We start from the raw sequence: 19,008 nt of genomic DNA, 5'->3' as shown, positions 1-19,008 counted from the left end.
GGAGCTCCTTGTGCCTCCAGCTGTGGGTGTCAAGAGGTGAGACCTCATCCCAAACTGCTGCTCCCACAGCACCTCAGCAACAAGAGAAGGGAATATCTACTGTTCTCCCCTGCCTTCAGGGTCATGACAACATGTTTTCTTCAGGCTTAAATTGCATGTGACAGAGCAAAGCCTAAGTCATCTAACTCCCAAAGCCTAACTCAAGTATTAATGCTGGCCCAAAATCCCACCTCCAAAACAGCCCCAGGTTTTTTTTAATCACCCAAGCCAAAGGAATTGTGAAAGAAAGGAAGCACAGCTATCACTGAGCCTAAAAAGCTTTGAGTTTCAGCAGCAAGGCCATAAACCAGGCATTTGGACACAGTGCCAAAGGCACCCCCTCACTGGAGACACGTCACTTCTGACACTGGGGGCTGACAGGATGACACAGCCCGGTGTTACACTTCCCCTAGTGTTTAAACTCCCCCAGAATAAACAGAGCATTAAGTTAAAAATAAAGAAAAAAGCCACATAAAGGCTTAAGTTGTGGCCACTGAAGGGTTTCTGCTATTAAGGTGTCACCAAACAAAGTGGCTGTGGACAAGTGACCGCTGTGGGTGCGAGGTCACAGCTCTGCCCTAGGGAACAAGTGCAACACAAACTCCACTGCAGACCACAAACACCACCTAAATAAACATGTTTTACAACTATTGCACAACAACAAACACTTCTGCCCAGCACGTTTCAAACCATAGCGAGGTTTTGCCTTCACTGGTGTTTGTGTTAGAAATGTAACAGGGGGGAATAAAAGGGAGGGGAAAAGTGGTTTATAAATTTCTGCAGGTATTAACTTCACATATAAGACTGTGGGAGCCTAAATAAATTATCAAAGATCCAAGAGAATAAATCACAGCCTTCTGCGGCTTTTCAGCCCCGTCAGCTGATTAAAGCATTGCATCTATTCATCTGTCCAAGGGACTTCTTCTGTGCCAAGCAGCTAAATAGGAACAGAAAGTAAGGTGGTCACGTGCAGTCACGTGGCAACACAGGGCTCCAGGGCTGGAATGCTGAGGATGGAGTGAGGGGATGAAGAGATCAGCAAGGAAACGCTCCAAAATCCCCTAAATAAACCCCTGGGGAGGGGAAGGCAGGGAAGGAAGCACCACTCTGCAGGTAAGTGTTGGTTCTGAAGCATCTAAAGGCTGGACTGAATCCCTGGAGTTCACAGAAGTGCTGCTGAGCTGCTCCCCTTGGACACACAGCTATTTGCTTCCCTTCAAGCTCTCCCTTCCCTGATTTTGTATTTCAGCTGTGGCTGGTGGCGGGGGGAGGAAGGTGATAATAGCTGAGAGTTTAATATTCCCACAACTTGCCAGGAAAACCCTCTCTCTGGGCTGTTTCCACCTCGGGTGCTGCTGCGCTAAGCAAGAAAAAATAATCACTATCAACAAAACAACTGTAAAAAAGTTATTCTTAGCTCAGTCCCCGAGCTGGTTAATAAACACTGAGCCTGCTGCGTAACATGACTCCCTCGGGACTGCCTGTCCTGGGAATAAACAGGCAAAGTACACACACCAGGCTCACAAAAGCTGAGTCACGCAGCTCTGCCTCTGGAAAATTTTTTTGGGAACAAAACTCTTCCACCTCCAGGCAGAACAGTGTCCCCTCCTGAGGCTGGGGTGGTGTGGGAAGGGGTTAATCCCGATTGCTGAGCCCTCTCCTGACTCAGGGAAGAGGCTGGCTGGGTCTATATTTATGGAGTTACACACGAGGAGGAGAACTGGACCTGCAGCTCTGACACATGACCGTGACTCAGGAGCTCTGCTGCTGCTCCCGTGTGACCTTGGGGGGAACCTTCACACTCCCAGTCACTTCCCAGTAACACCAGCACAGCCACTGGGCTCCTGGGTGGGGAGAACTCCAGCACCACTGCACATCAGCACAAAGCTTTAATCCCTGGGGAGGAACGGGACAGCAAGGAAAACACTTCAGAACAACATGAGGGGTGTGCTGGGGTCACAGGTAGCCCTTGCATGTCCCAGGGAGTCCCAAAGGGCTTTTTTCTTGCCCAGTGTGAAGCTTGCAAAGAAATAATACCATATTTTTATGGTATCTTGCCCAAGTGGTTTGTATGTCATTATATCTCATATATCACTGCACTAACAAATGGAAAAAAACGCAGCTAAAAACCCACCACAAGGGCACCACACGTACTTTAAAAAATACCTTTTTACTCTTTTATGTTGAGAAATAAAATACAAAAAAAATGCACAGGCTGGAAATAGGAAAAAGCTGTTGTGAGATCCAGTTTTTTCCTCAAAAGACCCACCCCCCTCACCCCCATTTCTCCTGCTGAACAGGTACCTCTGCACAGCACTGGTCTTTTCCCAAGCCATTCCCTGACCCAGTTAAATGCTAAATATTGATCCAAACCCCCTAGCTGGGCACTCAGAGGAACACTCAGTGTTCTTCTACTAAGGGATCCTATCCCTAAATTTATAAATTCTTCCTCACACGAGCCCCTGAGACCAAAGGCAGCTGCCCCTGGGGGGAGGCACAGGAGAGGAGGATCCCTGCCCGGGTGTTCCCTTTGTGTCCCTGTTTTTAACAACCAGACTCTGTTTTCATTCCAGCTGCTGAACTATTTTCCTCCAGTAAAACCACAAAGGGAACGTGGGACGGGCTGTGCTGCTGCACCAGCCCTTGAGGCTGCTCTTGGAGACTCTTCCCTGGGTCAATGGCCTGGGCAGCAGGAATTGGGCCTCAGATGCAGGTGAAGGAATCGCCACAGCAGCACAACCCATCCCTGACACGTGTGGAATGATGGTGACAGCAAGGACAGTGGCTTTTAGTTCTGAATCCTCATTTCTCTGTTGAGCTGGGCTGGCTCTGCCCTCCCACAGCCTCCAATCCAATCCCTGTGATAACTCAATCACTGGAACCCAAACGACTGCAGCCCTCCAGGACCCAACGAGTGAAATCTCAGCATTCAGCTCTTAGAAAGTAAAGAGGATTATAATTTAAACCCTGTATCTTCATTTCTCCCTAATGAACTCAGGCAGGCCGGAGCAGCAGCTCCTCAGGTTGCCCCTCCTCACACCCAGCTCCTTTATTTCCCCTCCAGCTTTGGTTTCTGACTGGCCTGGATTTTAATGAAGGTGTATCAGCACTAACTCAGTGTTGGGAGAAGCAGCTTTTCCAGCCTCCCCAAAGGCAGCTGCTCCTGTTCCTGCACTGCCTTCCAGGGAAAATGGTTCAAACTTCCAAAGACTCAATGTTACAGCAAGATTCTGTTTTTGATCTGATATGAAAAGCTGTGTTATTGCAAGGCAGAGATAACAGCCGCAGCCAGAGCATCCCAGAACAGCCCAGAATCTCCACAGCCCACAGACACGTGGGCAATGAAAGGCTCATTTTCCATCCTGGTGCTGCCTTAGGAACATCAAGGGAAAGGGATGAGCAGGGTCCTGCTCCCCCTGGCTTTACCACCCTCCCAGGGGCTGCAGTGGAGGAGGTGAAGCAGCTTTTGACCTAAATCAATATGTTGGCAATGGACAAAATAAACCCCTTTGTGACTCCCAGAGCTCTGGAGATGCCCAGGATCAGCCCCCTCACCTGCACCTGACCACAGACAGGGCATCACTCAGCACCTGCATTTCTTTAGGACATATTTGTATTTTATTGTTATTTTGGTGACCCCATAATTCAAATCAATCTCTTTTTGTCCTCCCTGGGGTGCTCTGCAGGCAGCAAAACAGGCCTGGAAGCTGCAATGGGTATGATGTGAAAATTTGTGTATGGCAGGAAAAAATCCAGAGTATCTGTAACATGTAACTCCAGCTCATCTGCAAATATTAGAAATGACAATGGAGAAACCTAAATTGTTAAATTTATTCATTTCAGCCTTTCCTACACAGCAGCCTCTCAAATAATGCATAAAGCATAATTTCCCACTACTCCTGTGAATTATCTCAGCTTTAAAAATAGCACAACAACGATTAAACCACTAAACAGGGACAATTCCCCTCTAAATGTTTCTTTATTACAACGCCACTTGACCTGCAGATCATCACACACCCCCTCGGGTCACTCTGCTCAAACACAGTCCTCATCAACAGCTATGTGTACAACACACAGGGGTTTGGGGCACACCACAGCAGAAATGCTGAATTTTTGAAGCAGCTCATTAGCAAATTATCCAGAATCACTGAAATCAGCTTGTCTTCACCACTGTAAAATTAAAATATCTGGGTTTTTTACTTTTTTGCCTCTCTAGGCCAGTGCTGCTCCCCTGGAGGTGCGTCAGGACGGGGGAAACATTTTATATAGTACTTGGAATATTCCAAGTCTCATTAAAATCAGTGATGAAAGGACCAGAGCTCTTCTCTGACACTGGACAGGTCGTGCAGATGTAGAGTTTTCACTTTAACACAGTTCCAAACACCTGTGGTGTCCTGATGGAGGGGCTGGGACGAGACCAGGGTGGGACATGGGACAAAGTCTCTGCACGTGGGATTTACTGGGAAACTCCCAGGTTTGGGTGGAAGCAAAGAGTAAACAGGAACTGTGATTGTTCAGTGAGTTTATTTAAATATGTAGGGTTTTTTCTAAAGCTATTCTTTTCAAATGCCAGGTCAGCTCCAGGTGTCTTGTCTGATTTTTGAGATTCACCAAATTGAAGACAAGTAAAACAAGCAGAGAAGAAGCAGCTGGCATCACCACTGCCCTTCTTCTCACAAGGACACTGGTTTAATTCCCTCTTTTTCCATAAGCTCAGCCTTCAGGAGAACTCCTTGTGTTGGTAAATATGAACATTTCAGTGGCAGGTGCTCCTGCCACAAGATGAGCTTTAAGGCCCCTCCCAACCCAAACCATTCTGGGATTCTGTGATTAAACTCAGCCTTTAAAAGGATACAAATATCCTGACCCAGGAGAAATTACTTCTCTCTGCCCTTCATCCTCTGCAGCAGTTTGTCCTGGGGTACATCACCTGTGTCATTACCTGCCCTGAGAAAGTGGTAACAACCTTTTTTATGGCTTTGTGTGATTTAATGTCACCCATCTGAGCAGGCAGAACAGAAAGAACAGGGAAACAGAGTCCCAAGGAACAACCACAGAGCTACAGGTATTTTTCCTTCTTTAACATGGATAATCAGACTGTCACCAAGGGCAGGTTGTGAAGGAAAGCTGGTCTGCTCCTCCCTGGACAGTCTGTGCAACAGACACGAGATGCCCGTTCCTGACCTGCTGGAGAGAGTCCAGAGGAGACCACGGAGATGCTCCAGGGCTGGAGCCCCTCTGCTCTGGAGCCAGGCTGGGAGAGCTGGGGGGCTTCACCTGGAGAAGAGAAGGCTCCAGGGAGACCTGAGAGCCCCTTCCAGTGCTTAAAGGGGCTCCAGAAGAGCTGGAGAGGGACTGCGGACAAGGGATGGAGGGACAGGACAAGGGGAATGGCTTCCCACTGCCAGAGGGCAGGGAGAGATGGGATATTGGGAAGAAATCCTTCCTTGTGAGGGTGGGGAGGCCCTGGAATGGATTTCCCAGAGGATGTCCCATCCCTGGGAGTGTCCAAGGCCAGGTTGGATGGGGCTTGGAGCAACCTGGGAGGGTGGAGGGTGTCCCTGCCCATGGCAGGGGGTGGCACTGGATGGGCTTTAAGGTCCCTCCCAATCCAAACCACCCTGGGATTCCATTATTTGATTCTGTGAATCCCCTGCAAACCAGCAGCATGAGGGGTGGCTCTAAAGGCAGCCCTAGTCCTGACTACACTCAGGGTGGATGAGCTTTAAGGTCTCTCCAACCCAAACCATTCCACGATGGTGTGCTTTTCTCAGCAGCAATCCTGGATGTGTCCACCCCTCACCACAGAGCAAAGGCAAACAGGACACCCAGCCTGGGGAGGAAAGAACAACCCTCCTGCTTCCCGGGTCAGTCGCTCCAGCTGATCAGCCCACACCCAGCTCCAGCCCCAGCGACGTGGTCAGCGGAGGATCCAGACTGGAATACTGAAACCAGTGGCATTTTGAGCCATGGGGGTGGACATGTCCTGCCAGTGGCTCTGCCCTCCCAGAGCCACCTCTTTATTAAATCCATCAGCACAGAACCTGCCTGGGTTTGGAACTGGTGCTGACGAAGGCGCGAGGCCACGGGGAAGGTCCCTGTAAATGACCCCATAACATCTGGAACTGCTGCCGGGGGGTTATTTGGCTCCTTTCCGAGCTGAACTGCCAGGCCCTGCCTGGCTGCAGCACCTGGCTCACAGCCTGGGCTGGGCTGCTAATGACCACCACGTAATTAGGGAAATTGGTATTTTCTACAATAAAGATACTCAAAAGGAAGGCGTGTACGTGTGCCTGTGTGTGCTGGGGGCAGAATTCCAACACCTCCACTGCTGGGAACGTCAGCAGGGACACCCTGCAGTTCACAGAGCACCTTTTGCTTGTCCTATAAAATTCTGTCCCATTTTAACAAAAGCATGAACTTTGAGGACAATCACTTGTGCTCAGGAACACCAGCTCAGTCAGCCCAGACCCTCCTCCAGAGCATCAGCAGGTTGGCAGTTTTCCTCCTATTTTTCCCCAAAACACAATGAAAAGCTCCAAAAATTTGCCATCTTCTATCTCTGAGGATGTTTCCATATTCAGAACCCATGGGGATGTGGCCCAGAGTTCCCTGCTCCAGCTGACCCTGACTTGGACCTGATCTCCAGGTCTCTTCCAACCTTCACCTGTCTGAGTCCAGGGAAGCAATCAGATAAAATATTCAAGATTTATCAAATTACACTGAAACCCAGAAATACCCTGTGTATAAAGTGTCTGAATTTGCACAAATTTAAAGCAACTGAATAAATTATTGGTTTCTAACAGCTCTGTAAAGGGGGGTCTGTGGAGATCATGGGCACAGCCCTTCCAAGCTATGGGGAGCCAAAATTGGAATTACTGCTCCAGAATCTTTGTTGTTTCCATGGAAAGCAGCACAGTGAGAGCTCAGCTGGCAGGAGAACCAGGCTGGTTATGGATTCAAAGCCTCACCTCTGGAATGTGGCCCTTTCTCCTACAGGTAGAAATGGCTCCAGAGGTTATTCCTCAGTTCCCAGCCTGACACAACAGGTCAGGATGGAATCCAGTAATTCCAGGGCTCCATCTCCCCACTTTATCTGGCTGCTGGGTATATTTTATGCCCTCTGTGTTTACAAAATGCAGGCTGAGTAAAGCCCTGACTTTTGTGCTGACTCTGGTGCTTTATGGAACACATGGTGTTTGTTTAAAAAACTGCCTGTTTTCTGGAGCATGCAAGAAAACAGCCATTAAATCGCAGGGAACAGAAGGTATTATTACAGAAGGGATTCCAGAACTGGAATTATTAAATGTAAGAAAATGGCAAGTTGCCTCGTATTGTTTTGTTTTCTTATATTATGAATAAAACTGTGGTTCAACAAGTGGCAAAGTCTGAAAAGCAACAAAATAAAGCCCAGAGCACGTGGCTGCGAGAACAGAAAACACACCTGGAAAAGTCCTGAAGGGAGGGATCTGCGGAATTTTAAAACAGCTACAGAGAAATTTGATTTTCTATTAAAAAAGGTATTTCACTCCCTCCCCTGAAGAAAAGCTACTGGCAAGTTTAAAACTGCTTTTGATTCACAACAATCTCACAAGCCAAACAAAGCCGTTCCCGCTCGCACTCGGCCAGGATGGGCTGTGTGGCCAAGACACCCACAGGGAGCTTTCCCATTCCAAATCCCTCCATTTGCACCAGGGTGGAGGGGCCAGGGAACACTCTGAGCCAGGCCACAGTCACTCCTGGGAGGAAAAGCTCAAGCAGCTGCAGAAAAACACATCTCTGCCCACTGGGCACAGCAGAGCACTTGGAGAAGGATCAAACACACCTCTCAGAGCAGGAATTTCCTACAAGGGCCTGGAGTGGCAGGACAAGGGGAATGGCTTCCCACTGCCAGAGGGCAGGGTTGGATGGGATATTGGGAAGAAATCCCTCCCTGGGAGGGTGGGGAGGCCCTGGCACAGGGTGCCCAGAGAAGCTGTGGCTGCCCCATCCCTGGGAGTGTCCAAGGCCAGGTTGGAGCAACCTGGGAGGGTGGAAGGTGTCCCTGCCCATGGCACGGGGTGGCACTGGATGGGCTTTAAGGTCCCTCCCAACCCAAACCATCCTGGGATTCCATGAGATGATTCTGTGAATCCCCTGCAAACCAGCAGCATGAGGGGTGGCTCTAAAGGCAGACCTAGTCCTGACTACACTCAGGATTTGTGCTGCAATCTTCCCTTTGCACGTGTACCTGATAAAATTGGAATGGATTTTTTATTCTTTCCTTTTCTTGTTGGAAAAAAAAAAGACTTGAAGGCTGTTTCTAGTCCTTCTTAAGTGCACAAATATTAAAACTAATTCATTCACCTCTCCTACCTTGTGCCTTATGAAATCTAACTGCTTCCAGGGTTAGATAATTATTAAAATTAATAGTGTTAATTGGCATTTGAAGCCACATTATGCCTTCCCCACTCTCTCCTCCTGCAGCTCTTACACCCAGCTGCTCCCCCAGACTAGAAGACACCCACCAAGCCAAGCATCCCTACACAAAAGCACCCTGAAGGCACCAAGACACAGACATGCTCAACATTTCCAGCCCAGCTTTAACCTAATGAGGTAAAAAGCACAGTAATGAATCAAAAATAATGAAATACATTCTAGGAGGAAATATTCCCAGCATTATTAACCCAATCAAACCCCTCCTAATCCTATTACAAACCAGAGGGTTCAGCTGCACTTCCAGCAGGTCTCGAACACAAAGGCCAAAAGCAGATTACACTTCTGGATTTATCAGCTATTAAATAACTCACAGTTTCAAATCTCCACCTGCAGTCACAGATCCTGCAAGCTCAGAATTAGCAAAATGTATTGGAAATGTGCTGGGATGAAGCCTGACCTGGATGTGCAGAAGGAAGCGCAGGGAACAAAGTGGGAAGGACAAGAGGTCAAACTCTTGACTGCTCAGAAAAAATCCATTAGTGCATATTAATCTGGTTTTTTAGGCAGGTCTCTTGCCCTCAAAGCACTATCAATAATTGAGTTGCTTAGATTTTCTTTATCCTCATTATCTAGAATGGACAGAAGACCCAAAGAACTGGAATGTGCTGTTTGGAGGAGCAGAACAGGCAACTTTCTCACATGGCTGGTCCAGCACCAACTTCTCCATTTATCCAAGGAGAGTTTCACCTTTTGTTCTGTGTCCACATCACTAACAAGCATCCTGCCTGACAAGCCCACAAGTCACAGGACTCCAGGTGGTTTAAAGTGGCAGGAAATCTGCTCTAATGGCACTGTCCCCAAAACAAGGAGCTTCCTGGGTGGAGAAGCTCCACGGGGGAAGAGTTCCCTGAAAAGTTTAGAGACTGACTCCGACCAAGGTGTGCACAAGGACACTCTTGGACACAGAAATGATGGACAGGGTGTTTGCAGGAGTGAGATGGTAAAATCAGGAGTCCCTTGTGCTCCAGATTTCTTCTTCCTAGCAAAGCATGTGTGGACCAAATAATGGGGAATCATGGAATACCTTGAGTTGGAGCGACCCACAAAAATCATCAAGTCCCACTCCTGGCCCTGCACAGACATCCCAACAATCCCACCCTATTGTCCAAACCCTCCTGGAGCTCTGGCAGCCTTGGGGCTGTACCCACTGCCCTGGGGAGCCTGGTCAGTGCCAACCACCCTCTGAGGGAAAGACCTTTTCCTAATATCCAGACTAAATCTCCTCTGTAACAGCTCCAGCCACTCCCTTAGGTGCTGTCACTGGTCCCCAGAATTTGGGGGAAGATGAGTGTAATGTGTAGCAATCAGACCCCAAAGGCAGCTGCCTCCAACATGAGGAGAGAACCAGGAGTAACACTCACACTTCCCAGGACACCTGACTTTCCACAGGGCACAAGGGGCGAGGTTACAATTAAATTACATCCCTCCTTCCACTCCAATCCCTTAATAAACGTCACTTTATTAAAAGCATCTCACATTGGGACCACGGGTGATGGAGGCATTGAATAAACACCATGGTTATAACAGGATTATTCCAGCTCCCATAGAAAGGATCCAAGATAATAAAAGGGGGGCTTGGGGATTGCCTATAAACATGCCACAGATGGCAGGCAGACATGCTCCTGGCACACATTCCCAGACCTTAAGGTACTAAGGAATGTCTCCCTGCCATTACAAACGCTAATTTAACGATGGTGACATTTCTGAGGACCAGAATGAGACCACAAAACTCTCTTCACTTCAGGCACAGAACCAGATGGTAACGAGTTTCAGCTGGTACAATCTGTTCTGGATTTAAATCAGCCACCTAAAATTCAAGGTCTCCGAACACCGAGATCCAGCGGGTTCAGCCCTCCTGCCCTTTTGTTTGCTCGGGTGTATCTCGACATTTTTAGGAGTGGATGAGGGACGTCCATAACTCCAACAGCTTCAGAAGGTCTCTACAGATGCCAAAGGTCCTCTGCTCCCTGGTGCTCCACATTCCAGCCCAGCCGTGGGCAGGCTGAGCTCTGCTCAGTGCACAGCGTGTTCCTAACGAGAGCTGCAGCTTTCCCTGATTACTGAGGAAATTCCTGGCAATTTGTTCCAAGCCTGGTCGGTTGGTGCTTCCAAACCATGGGCCTGGACTAAGAGAATCCCTCCGCACACACGTCAGAGCCGCAGTTTTTAAGCCGAGGCAGAGAAAGCCAAGAGTCTTTTCCAAACCATTCCCCTCGTGCGCCAGAACCCACTGCACTTGTTCCTCGGGATCCTTCACAACATTCCCAGGCTCAAATTGTCTTCTCCTCGTGCCCTAAGCTCCACATGTTGCCTCTGTTCATGGCACAGCTGAAGGAGCCCTCTCCTCCTCTGATCACTCCATGGACAGAGGGAAACTCTGTCCTGCTGCTCCTTCCAAGCCCCAGCCTGGCTGCTCTGGAAGGGTTTTCCTGTTATTCCCATCCCACCACAGCTGCCCCATCATTTACTGGGAGGTACAGCCAGAGAGGGGCAGATTGACAGCATTTCAGCTGCTCTGTGTTAGTGGCTCTGGGAATGTTCTCTGCCTGCTCTGGACTCTCCCACACCCATCATGGGATGAGAGAGCTCAGGCAAGTGGTGCCCGGCAGGCTGCCAATCCAGGCCCTACCTGAGCTCTGGAGAACCTGCTCCGGGAGCCATACCCGAGGAGGAACTTCTCAGCTCCTTTTTCAACAGCTTCTCCTTTCCTCTGCACACTGAGAAAGCAAATTGCGTCCAACCATCCCCTTGTGCAGCCTCAAGCCAGGAGAGGAGGCAGAGGGGCCGTGTTCCTCCTCTCCCTGTTGGAATATTCACACAAAACCCAACAGGAATACAGAATTTTATGTACTTGGGGCCACATCTGGCCATAACATCACTGCAGCAGCATGTGCTGCGCATTCCCCTGCGCAGTTCAGCACATTCCTGAGAGCTGCACGATGATTTCAAGGCCCTGGAATTTGGGAAGCAAAGGCTGTCTCTTGCTGCGGCGCCGGGGGTGTGGGACTGTTCCACATCACTGCCCAGCTCTCCTCGTTGTGCTGCACAAACCAATTCTGAAGGGCAGCAAAGTGCCAGAGGCTGGTTGTCAGGAAAGCCCTGGGAGGAAGTGGGACAGCGAGCCTTGCTCTTGTTTTGGCTCCATCACATGGAAAAGGCAGAGGAGCAAGTGAGAGAGTCACCAAACCACAGCACTGCAGAACAGCTGCTTCTGCTCATTTAAATAAAGCTGAAGGAAAGACAACACAGGTACAACATACACCTGCACCTGACTTCCCACAGGAGGGACTAAATCTGCCTTACATCCCTGATCCATGGTTCCAAATTCTCCCTTACAGAGCACAGTGTCGTTGTCTCATCACACGTGACCCTGCAGAGCCACAAAGGGCTCCAGCTCCCGGAGCTCTGCTGAGGGACAGCAGTTCCTTTTATCACTTCCTAGAATTTAAGCTGTCACCTCACCTCCATCACCCAGAGTGTGGGATAGGCAGCTCTGGAGCAGCCAGGGCAGAGAGGGGGCACTTGTGGAACTGCAGCACTTGTTGACCCTCTGTGCTCCTTCAGAGCATGGATTCTGCACAGGGGGAGGGGAAAGGGCCCTCTCAGGGCCATTCAAGGAGCTGAGGGCACTTGGCTTGTTCAGCCTGGAGAAAAGGAGCCTGAGGGGGGACCTCACAGCTTCCTCATGAGGGGCAGCCCTGATGTCTGCTGTGCCCAGGGACAGGACCCAGGGAACGGCTGGAGCTGTGCCAGGGCAGGGTCAGGTTGGATCTCAGGAAAAGGTTCTTCCCCCAGAGGGTGGTTGGCACTGCCCAGGCTCCCCAGGGCAGTGGGCACAGCCCCAAGGCTGCCAGAGCTCCAGGAGGGTTTGGACAACGCTCTGAGGGACAGGGTGGGATTGTTGGGATGTCTGTGCAGAGCCAGGGGTTGTACTGGATGCTCCTTGTGGGTCCCTTCCAGCTCAGGATATTCCATGATTCTGTGAGATCCCCACTTCAAGAAACTGAGCCCCAGGAGATGGTGAGATCCTGACCAGGGGACAGCAAGGACTGACCTCTGAGCTGAGCCCAGACTGAGCTCAGCACTCACAGTCATCTGTGACCACACAGCCAAGTGACACAAATTCTATGGCAAAATTAGTTTTAGTACCAAATGATATCCAAAGCCTAAAATCATCCATCAATATTTTCATTTCCTACTGCCTCCAGAGCAGTCCCTGCCTCGGAAAGACTCACTTTCATGAGTATTTATTAACTCAGGGGTCTGATGGAGAAATCAATGACCCTTAATCAGACTCTAATTCAAATGAAGTGGTCTTGCCCTTATCTTTTATGCACAAACACTCCTACATTAGGCAGGACTGGACCTTTGTTCAGTGCTCAACCATCCACGCAGCGTGGGTGGGTAAAATACAGTTATTTGTGAAGTGGTTTATTGCTGTTAAAGGAATTAATAACAGTACATTCATCCAAATCCCATGTCAGCTTGGATCTCTATCTCGAAAGGGAAACAGCAGGATTTAAGGGGTCCAACAATCAGACAAAAAGAACAATTACAGCACAGAAAAACTTCCAAGTGATGAGAGATTTAAAGGATTTTGATTGTTTATCTAAAAGAAAGCAAATAAATGAAATCATGATGAAAGTTTACAAAACTACAAGTGGTCTGGAAAAAGGAAACTTCCACTCACCACCTTTTTTAACACAAGCACAAGGGCATTCCCTGAAACCCACAGGAGACAAATCACGATGCAATGAACAGGTGAAACTTTCATCCAAACCTCCACAAACTGGGGGATTTCTTACACAACATGGAAACCCAGTCCCTGACAGGGGGCAAAGTGAGATACACGTAAGAATATTCAAAATTCAGGTTCAGCTAAACCTCTAATAGTTCAGGGGTAGAGAAAACCCTCCCTGGGGACAGGTTATCCTGGAAGTGCTCATGTTGAGAGGCTTGATGCCCTTTCAAGCCTTTCTGGTGGGAGCATCCCAAGTGTAAGCACTTCCATTTTGGTTCTTCATGGAAGGGACCTCAAAGGTCATCTTGTTCCACCCCCTGCCATGGGCAGGGACACCTTCCATCAGATCAGGCTGCTCCATGCCCCGTGCAGCCTGGCATCATCATCCAACCTTCACCACCACCTCCAGCTCCAAGGGAGAGGGTCACCTGAGGTGCCAACACCTGCTCACAAGTGCTGGGAATGAACAGGAACCATCATTTTGGCTGCTTTGCTATTGAGTCTCACCTTTGTAGGAATCACCTGGGGAAAAGCTCCCCAGACCTCAGTGCCCTCTGGCCCCCAGGGGCACAATGCCCAATGCTCACCTGGCTTATAACCCTGGCTCTTGCTTTTCCTCCCTCTCCCCAAGCACGTGAAGGCTGTTCCCAAACACTGGGAGCACAAACATCCTCCTGGAGCCCTGGAGGGTCCCAGGTCCCTCCAAGCAGCACGGCAGTGACACAATCTGACACTCACTCCCAAGACAGCAAGAGGCAGCAGAACAGGAAAGGAGCGTCTTCCCGGGGCTGGAGTGGGTTTGGCACCGAGCCCACTCTCTGTGTAAGCACTGACTCAACGGGAAAATATTCAGGGAAGAAAAGAAACCCCTTGATTAGAACAGTTTTTAAAGAGGCTGCCTGAAATGTTCTCTTTCTTCCCCTCTTATCTCCCGCATGATGAGCTTCCCTGTGTGGCTGAAGTTTACCAGGAGGAATGTCTTGATCCATGACACAAGCCAGGCACCACCTAAGGGTTTGCTCTGTGTCCTCCCTGCTCCGTGAGGCCTAGTGCTCAATCCAGAGCCTTTACTTCCAAAACCATGCAGGAAGAGTGCAAGGAACAGCTCCAGCACTGCTGACTAATGCCTGCAAGCTACGTATGATCCTGAGGAGATACTTCAGCCTCAGATTCTCCACCCCACAAAGGATGAGCAGTCCCAAACACAATCACAAGTTTCCACTTTTCCCACCACTTTTTATCCAGGATGAGCAGCACTCAGGTGAAGTGTTCCTTCCAGGACCTTATTTGTTTTCAGGAATCTCCTGGTCTAGAGGGATTGAAGAGGCTGGTAGGACTCAGGAGCTTCCCTTCTCCCAGCTCGGGGCTCTCCCACCACCTCCCCATTCCCAGCCCTCCCCTCGGTGCCATCCTGTCTCCCCCTGCTCAGAACAAACCCAGTCCCCTCACAGCAGACCCACTCACATCTTCCTACTTGACTCCAACAGGTATAAATTCCCCAGGAGCACAGGGAACACCAGGCTTTCCTCCATCTCACACCTCATTCTTTATACACCCTACTCCCTGATCCCAGTATCTTTTGTCAGCCCCCCTTCTCGCCCCATTCCCTGCCTCCTTTGCCCCCTCCTTTTTCAGATAAGCTTCTCCACTCTCACTCCAGCCCTGCAGAATATTTATCTAATAAAGACTACAAAGAGACCAATTCATTCCACATATCTCACTAACCTCTATTTCTCCATTCTTATTATAACTCCCATTTATCTCCTCTGGACTTTTTCTGTAACCAGCCCTTTATCTCATCTCTTTCATGAGCATTCATTTGTCCAACTCATTTTCCTGACCCATTTCTTAGAATTACAGAACTGCAGCATCCTGAACAAAACACTCACCATGGAAAATCCCTGACAGAGGCCATGGGGCAGTTTAACCTGGAAGTCAGGCCGTGCCTGATCCAGCAGCAAAGCACATTCCCCATCAATGAGTACTTCCTATCATTTTCCAAGTTGCTTTTAGTTTCTGTTACAAACTCAACGAGGAACTGATGTCTGATAAACTTGTATTTAATTACTGATTTATGGTATTAGTGTGCTAATCTAAGTGCTGTCTGAGTGCACACCCTTTCTTCACTTAATTTCCACACTGGTCACGGACAACACAACTCAATTTTTTGAGCAGAGAAGCTGAGAATGGGACAAGAGGAGAAGAGGGAGGCTGGGAATGCTCTGCTCCAACGCCAGGTCTTACCTGTGAGAGCCCAGGGGACGAGGCATGTCCCGGTGGCGTTGCAGCAAGATTTGGGTGTCCCTTATTTATTTCATGTGCAGTGTAAGGGGATGGGGCAGGAGGACCCGGTTGTCTTGCTACTTGTGTTACCTGTGTGGAGATAAACTGTTAGTAAAACAGAACATTAGTAACCAGGTCTGCAGAGACACTGAAATCTTCATAAGAAAGCAGCGAGCAGCACCTTCATAAATATATATATATTTTTTTATCTCTACATATCTCTTAAGGGAAAGGCTGCAAAGTTATTATATTTTCAGGAAAATGGGGAAGGATCAAAAAATAAGGGCACCAGTTGGAGTCACTGGTGGGAACATTGTAGGAACTGGATTTTTCCTGCTGTGGATATTGCTTTGCAATATCCCTTTGCCTTCAGGCCTGGGACCTTCTGGTCCCTCCATTAGAAGCCATATTGAAAATCTTGGGATTTGCAAAGGGACACACACTACCAGTGACCCAAAACACAGAGTAAGGGGGAGATTTGCACATTCTCCTCCAAAAAGGAAAAAAGAAAGGACTGCACAGGACCCTGGTATCTGCAGGAGGAAAGACTGAAATACCAAAGCCAATTCTTGCATGTGTGTTTATCTCCTTTCTCAGCTTCCATAAAAAATACTCATCAAAACATTACATGAAGTAAAATATTATAAAATATGTTCACAGCACACATACTCACTCCCCTGGACTGTCTTTGTGATGGAACTATTTTAAATATATTTTATAGAGTTGCTTTAGTAAAAAAAGGAGAATCAAAGGAAAAAAAGAATCCCATAACTATCGGGTAGCACCTCCCAGCAGTTCAACACAACTAAATTCTGGCAGATTTGGTTAAAACTCACAGAAATGCAGCACTTGCTTCTCACTGACCTTTCCTCATGTATTTTGCCTGCTGAAAAGCACCACTTAACCATGGAATGGTTTGGATTGGGAGGGACTTTAAGGACCATCCCATCCCACCCCCTGCCATGGGCAGGGACACCTTCCACCAGCCCAGGCTGCTCCAAGCCCCGTCCAGCCTGGCCTTGGACACTCCCAGGGATGGGGCAGCCACAGTTTCTCTGGGCAACCTGTGCCAGGGCCTCCCCACCCTCATAGGGAAGAATCTCTCCCCAGTATCCCACCTAACCCTGCCCCCTGAGCTACAGGCACTCCAGGCCCCACGCAGGTCCCCGGCACTGCAGACACACGGGTGTGCACAGATTTCCCCAGCCCAGAGAAAGAAGGAAATTCCTGGCTCCTCTAAAGGACTATTCACTCCAAGCTCCAAGAGAGCAAAGCAGGAGAGCAGAAGTCCCAGAGTGCAGCACTAATTGCCTTTCCCGAGCCATTTTATTGCACTCCAAGTATCGATGTCCGTCGTTCCAGTCCCTGAACCACTTCAAGGGCTGCGCCAGCAGCAAGAACCACAACCTGCAACTGGCTCTGGGCTTGGGAACGGGCCAGGATCCTTCCCTGAGGGAAGATTTACAGCAGCCCTGTGCTCACCAGAGGAAAGGGTGGGTCAGGCAGAGCAGCTCAACCTCTGTCCCCAACGGGATCCTGCCCCTGGCCAGGGATGAATCATCTCTCCCTTTGGGCTGATCTCTGCTGGCAGGTGTGAGCACACAGAACCAGAGCCAGCCTGACAGACCATCAGAAACTTTCCACAGCCCAACCCTGAGAAAATCAAAGTCTCTTCCCTGACTCCTGTGACAACCCTGAGAGACTTGTCATGTCAATTGTGCAGCAGTCTGGGCTCAGCAGCAACTGTGAATGATGGGTATCAAATAATGCAGTTCAGGGGGAGAAGGAAGCAAAGGAAACACAAAATACAAGGAAATCATTCCTATCAACAGCCCCATCAGCAGGTTGTGTCCATGCTCAGCACCAGCATGTCTCCCTGAATGTCACTTCTTGAGGTAAAACAGAGGTTATTTTGCAATAGCTGTGGGACTTGGACCACTGCCAGCTCTTCCCTCCCTACACCCCCCAGTGCTCACTGATCCACAACCAAAAATCCTCAGCTCCAACAGCCCCCGTGTCCACACGGAGCTGTGACGAGGGGACAGGGGCACTAATAACCCCCCAGGTCAGTGTGAGCAATCAACAGTCCTCTTTGGGAATTACAACACACAATCACTGACTAGAATATTAGAATCATTTAGGTTGGAAAAGTCCTCCAAGATCACCAAATCCAGTGATTCCACCAGCACTGCCAGGTCCACCACTGACCCATGTCCCCAAGTGCCACATCCACAAACCTTTTGAACGTTTCCAGGGATGGGGACTCCACCACTTCCATAGGGAAAATAACCTAAGATGGAGGTTAATTAAAGACAGCAAGGAATGCTGTTCTGATTGGGTCTGGAATCTGGAAGCTGAACTGAGAGGAAAACTGTGCAGCTGCTTGGAATGATGGTGCCCGAGATGCCCCCGTGCAGTGCAGCAGAGAAGCAGCAGATACAGGATGGGCACAGGTCTGGAACCACTAAAATTTGCCTGAAAGCCTAATTAAGGCAGCAGAACAATTATAAAATCTTACCAACAACACCACACTTGGACAGCATCCCATGGGAACCCACCACTGACCTTCCACGACCTCCTAAGATCAGGTGGTCCTTCCAGCAGAAGGAAAAGCAGAGAGAACCTTTCTCAGCAGCACCAGCAAAGGAGGTGTCTCTACACCTTCCTCTTCCTACCACAAATTACTTACAAATAAAATGAAACTGATTTTAATGACAACAGGTGATAAAGGAAAACAAACTTGCTGCATTTGTGTGTCCATTTGATAACTGTTAACAAATCCATGAGGGAAAGCCTATCCAAGCTCATCCCTTCTGGGATGCCTGTTCCCATCACCACACCCTGGGGTGTGGTTTGCCCTTTATTAAATGGTCTGAGATTACTATGGAAGTAAATATCCCCCTTAAATCTATAGATTAAATTGTTCTAAAAACAGATCCACAAAATGACATATTAATTTGCTAGGGCATCACTTTCTGTTTTCCCTGAGTACCAAGAGGCTCACTTTAGTTTTCCAGAAGCCTTATTAATCCTGTGTTTTAAAGGAAGTAATGAATGAGAGATGACATAAAAACTCAGTCTGGAATTCTTGATTTTCTTTTTGAGATTAAATCTTTTGGGTTTAGCACCATTTACAAGTTTGGGACTATTCTTCCCCCCACCAAGTACCTGATTTCAGGTACTTCAGAAGCTGCCCCATCCCTGGAGGTGTCCAAGGCCAGGTTGGATGGGATTTGGAGCAATGGGGGCTAGTGGAAGGTGTCCCTGGCCGTGGCAGGGGTGGGATGGGGTGAGGAACTGAGCATCCCTCCTGCACACTCTGCAGCCAGGCAGGGACCGCGCCGGCCTCCTGACCCAGATCCTTCCTTTAAGCACAGGGTGGCTGGAGCAGCTAATCCTCCCTAATCTCCTCCCTACAGGATTCTCTTCACTGCAGGAAGATCCCCTTAAAGGACACGAAGGCGAAT

General features: G+C 49.0%; 1 protein-coding gene across 18 annotated transcripts in view; it reads right to left on the bottom strand.

Moving 5' to 3' along the window:
* Window positions 1-19,008, bottom strand: part of EIF4G3 (eukaryotic translation initiation factor 4 gamma 3) — a 143,315-nt gene that overhangs the window by 78,697 nt on the left and 45,610 nt on the right. For 13 of the 18 annotated variants that reach the window (XM_064678748.1, XM_064678749.1, XM_064678751.1 and 10 more), the window contains exon 3: window positions 15,503-15,646. The exons of 2 other annotated variants lie outside the window; for them this stretch is intronic. In XM_064678748.1, coding sequence (XP_064534818.1) covers window positions 15,503-15,646 — 144 coding nt within the window. The remainder of the gene's footprint in view (window positions 1-15,502; window positions 15,647-19,008) is intronic. 3 more of the 18 variants (XM_064678750.1, XM_064678759.1, XM_064678763.1) reach the window with 1 other exon arrangement.

This window comes from Pseudopipra pipra, chromosome 22 (genome assembly GCF_036250125.1).
Source record: "Pseudopipra pipra isolate bDixPip1 chromosome 22, bDixPip1.hap1, whole genome shotgun sequence".
NCBI classification, from domain to species: domain Eukaryota; kingdom Metazoa; phylum Chordata; class Aves; order Passeriformes; family Pipridae; genus Pseudopipra; species Pseudopipra pipra.
This window is presented reverse-complemented; position numbering and strand designations above follow the sequence as displayed.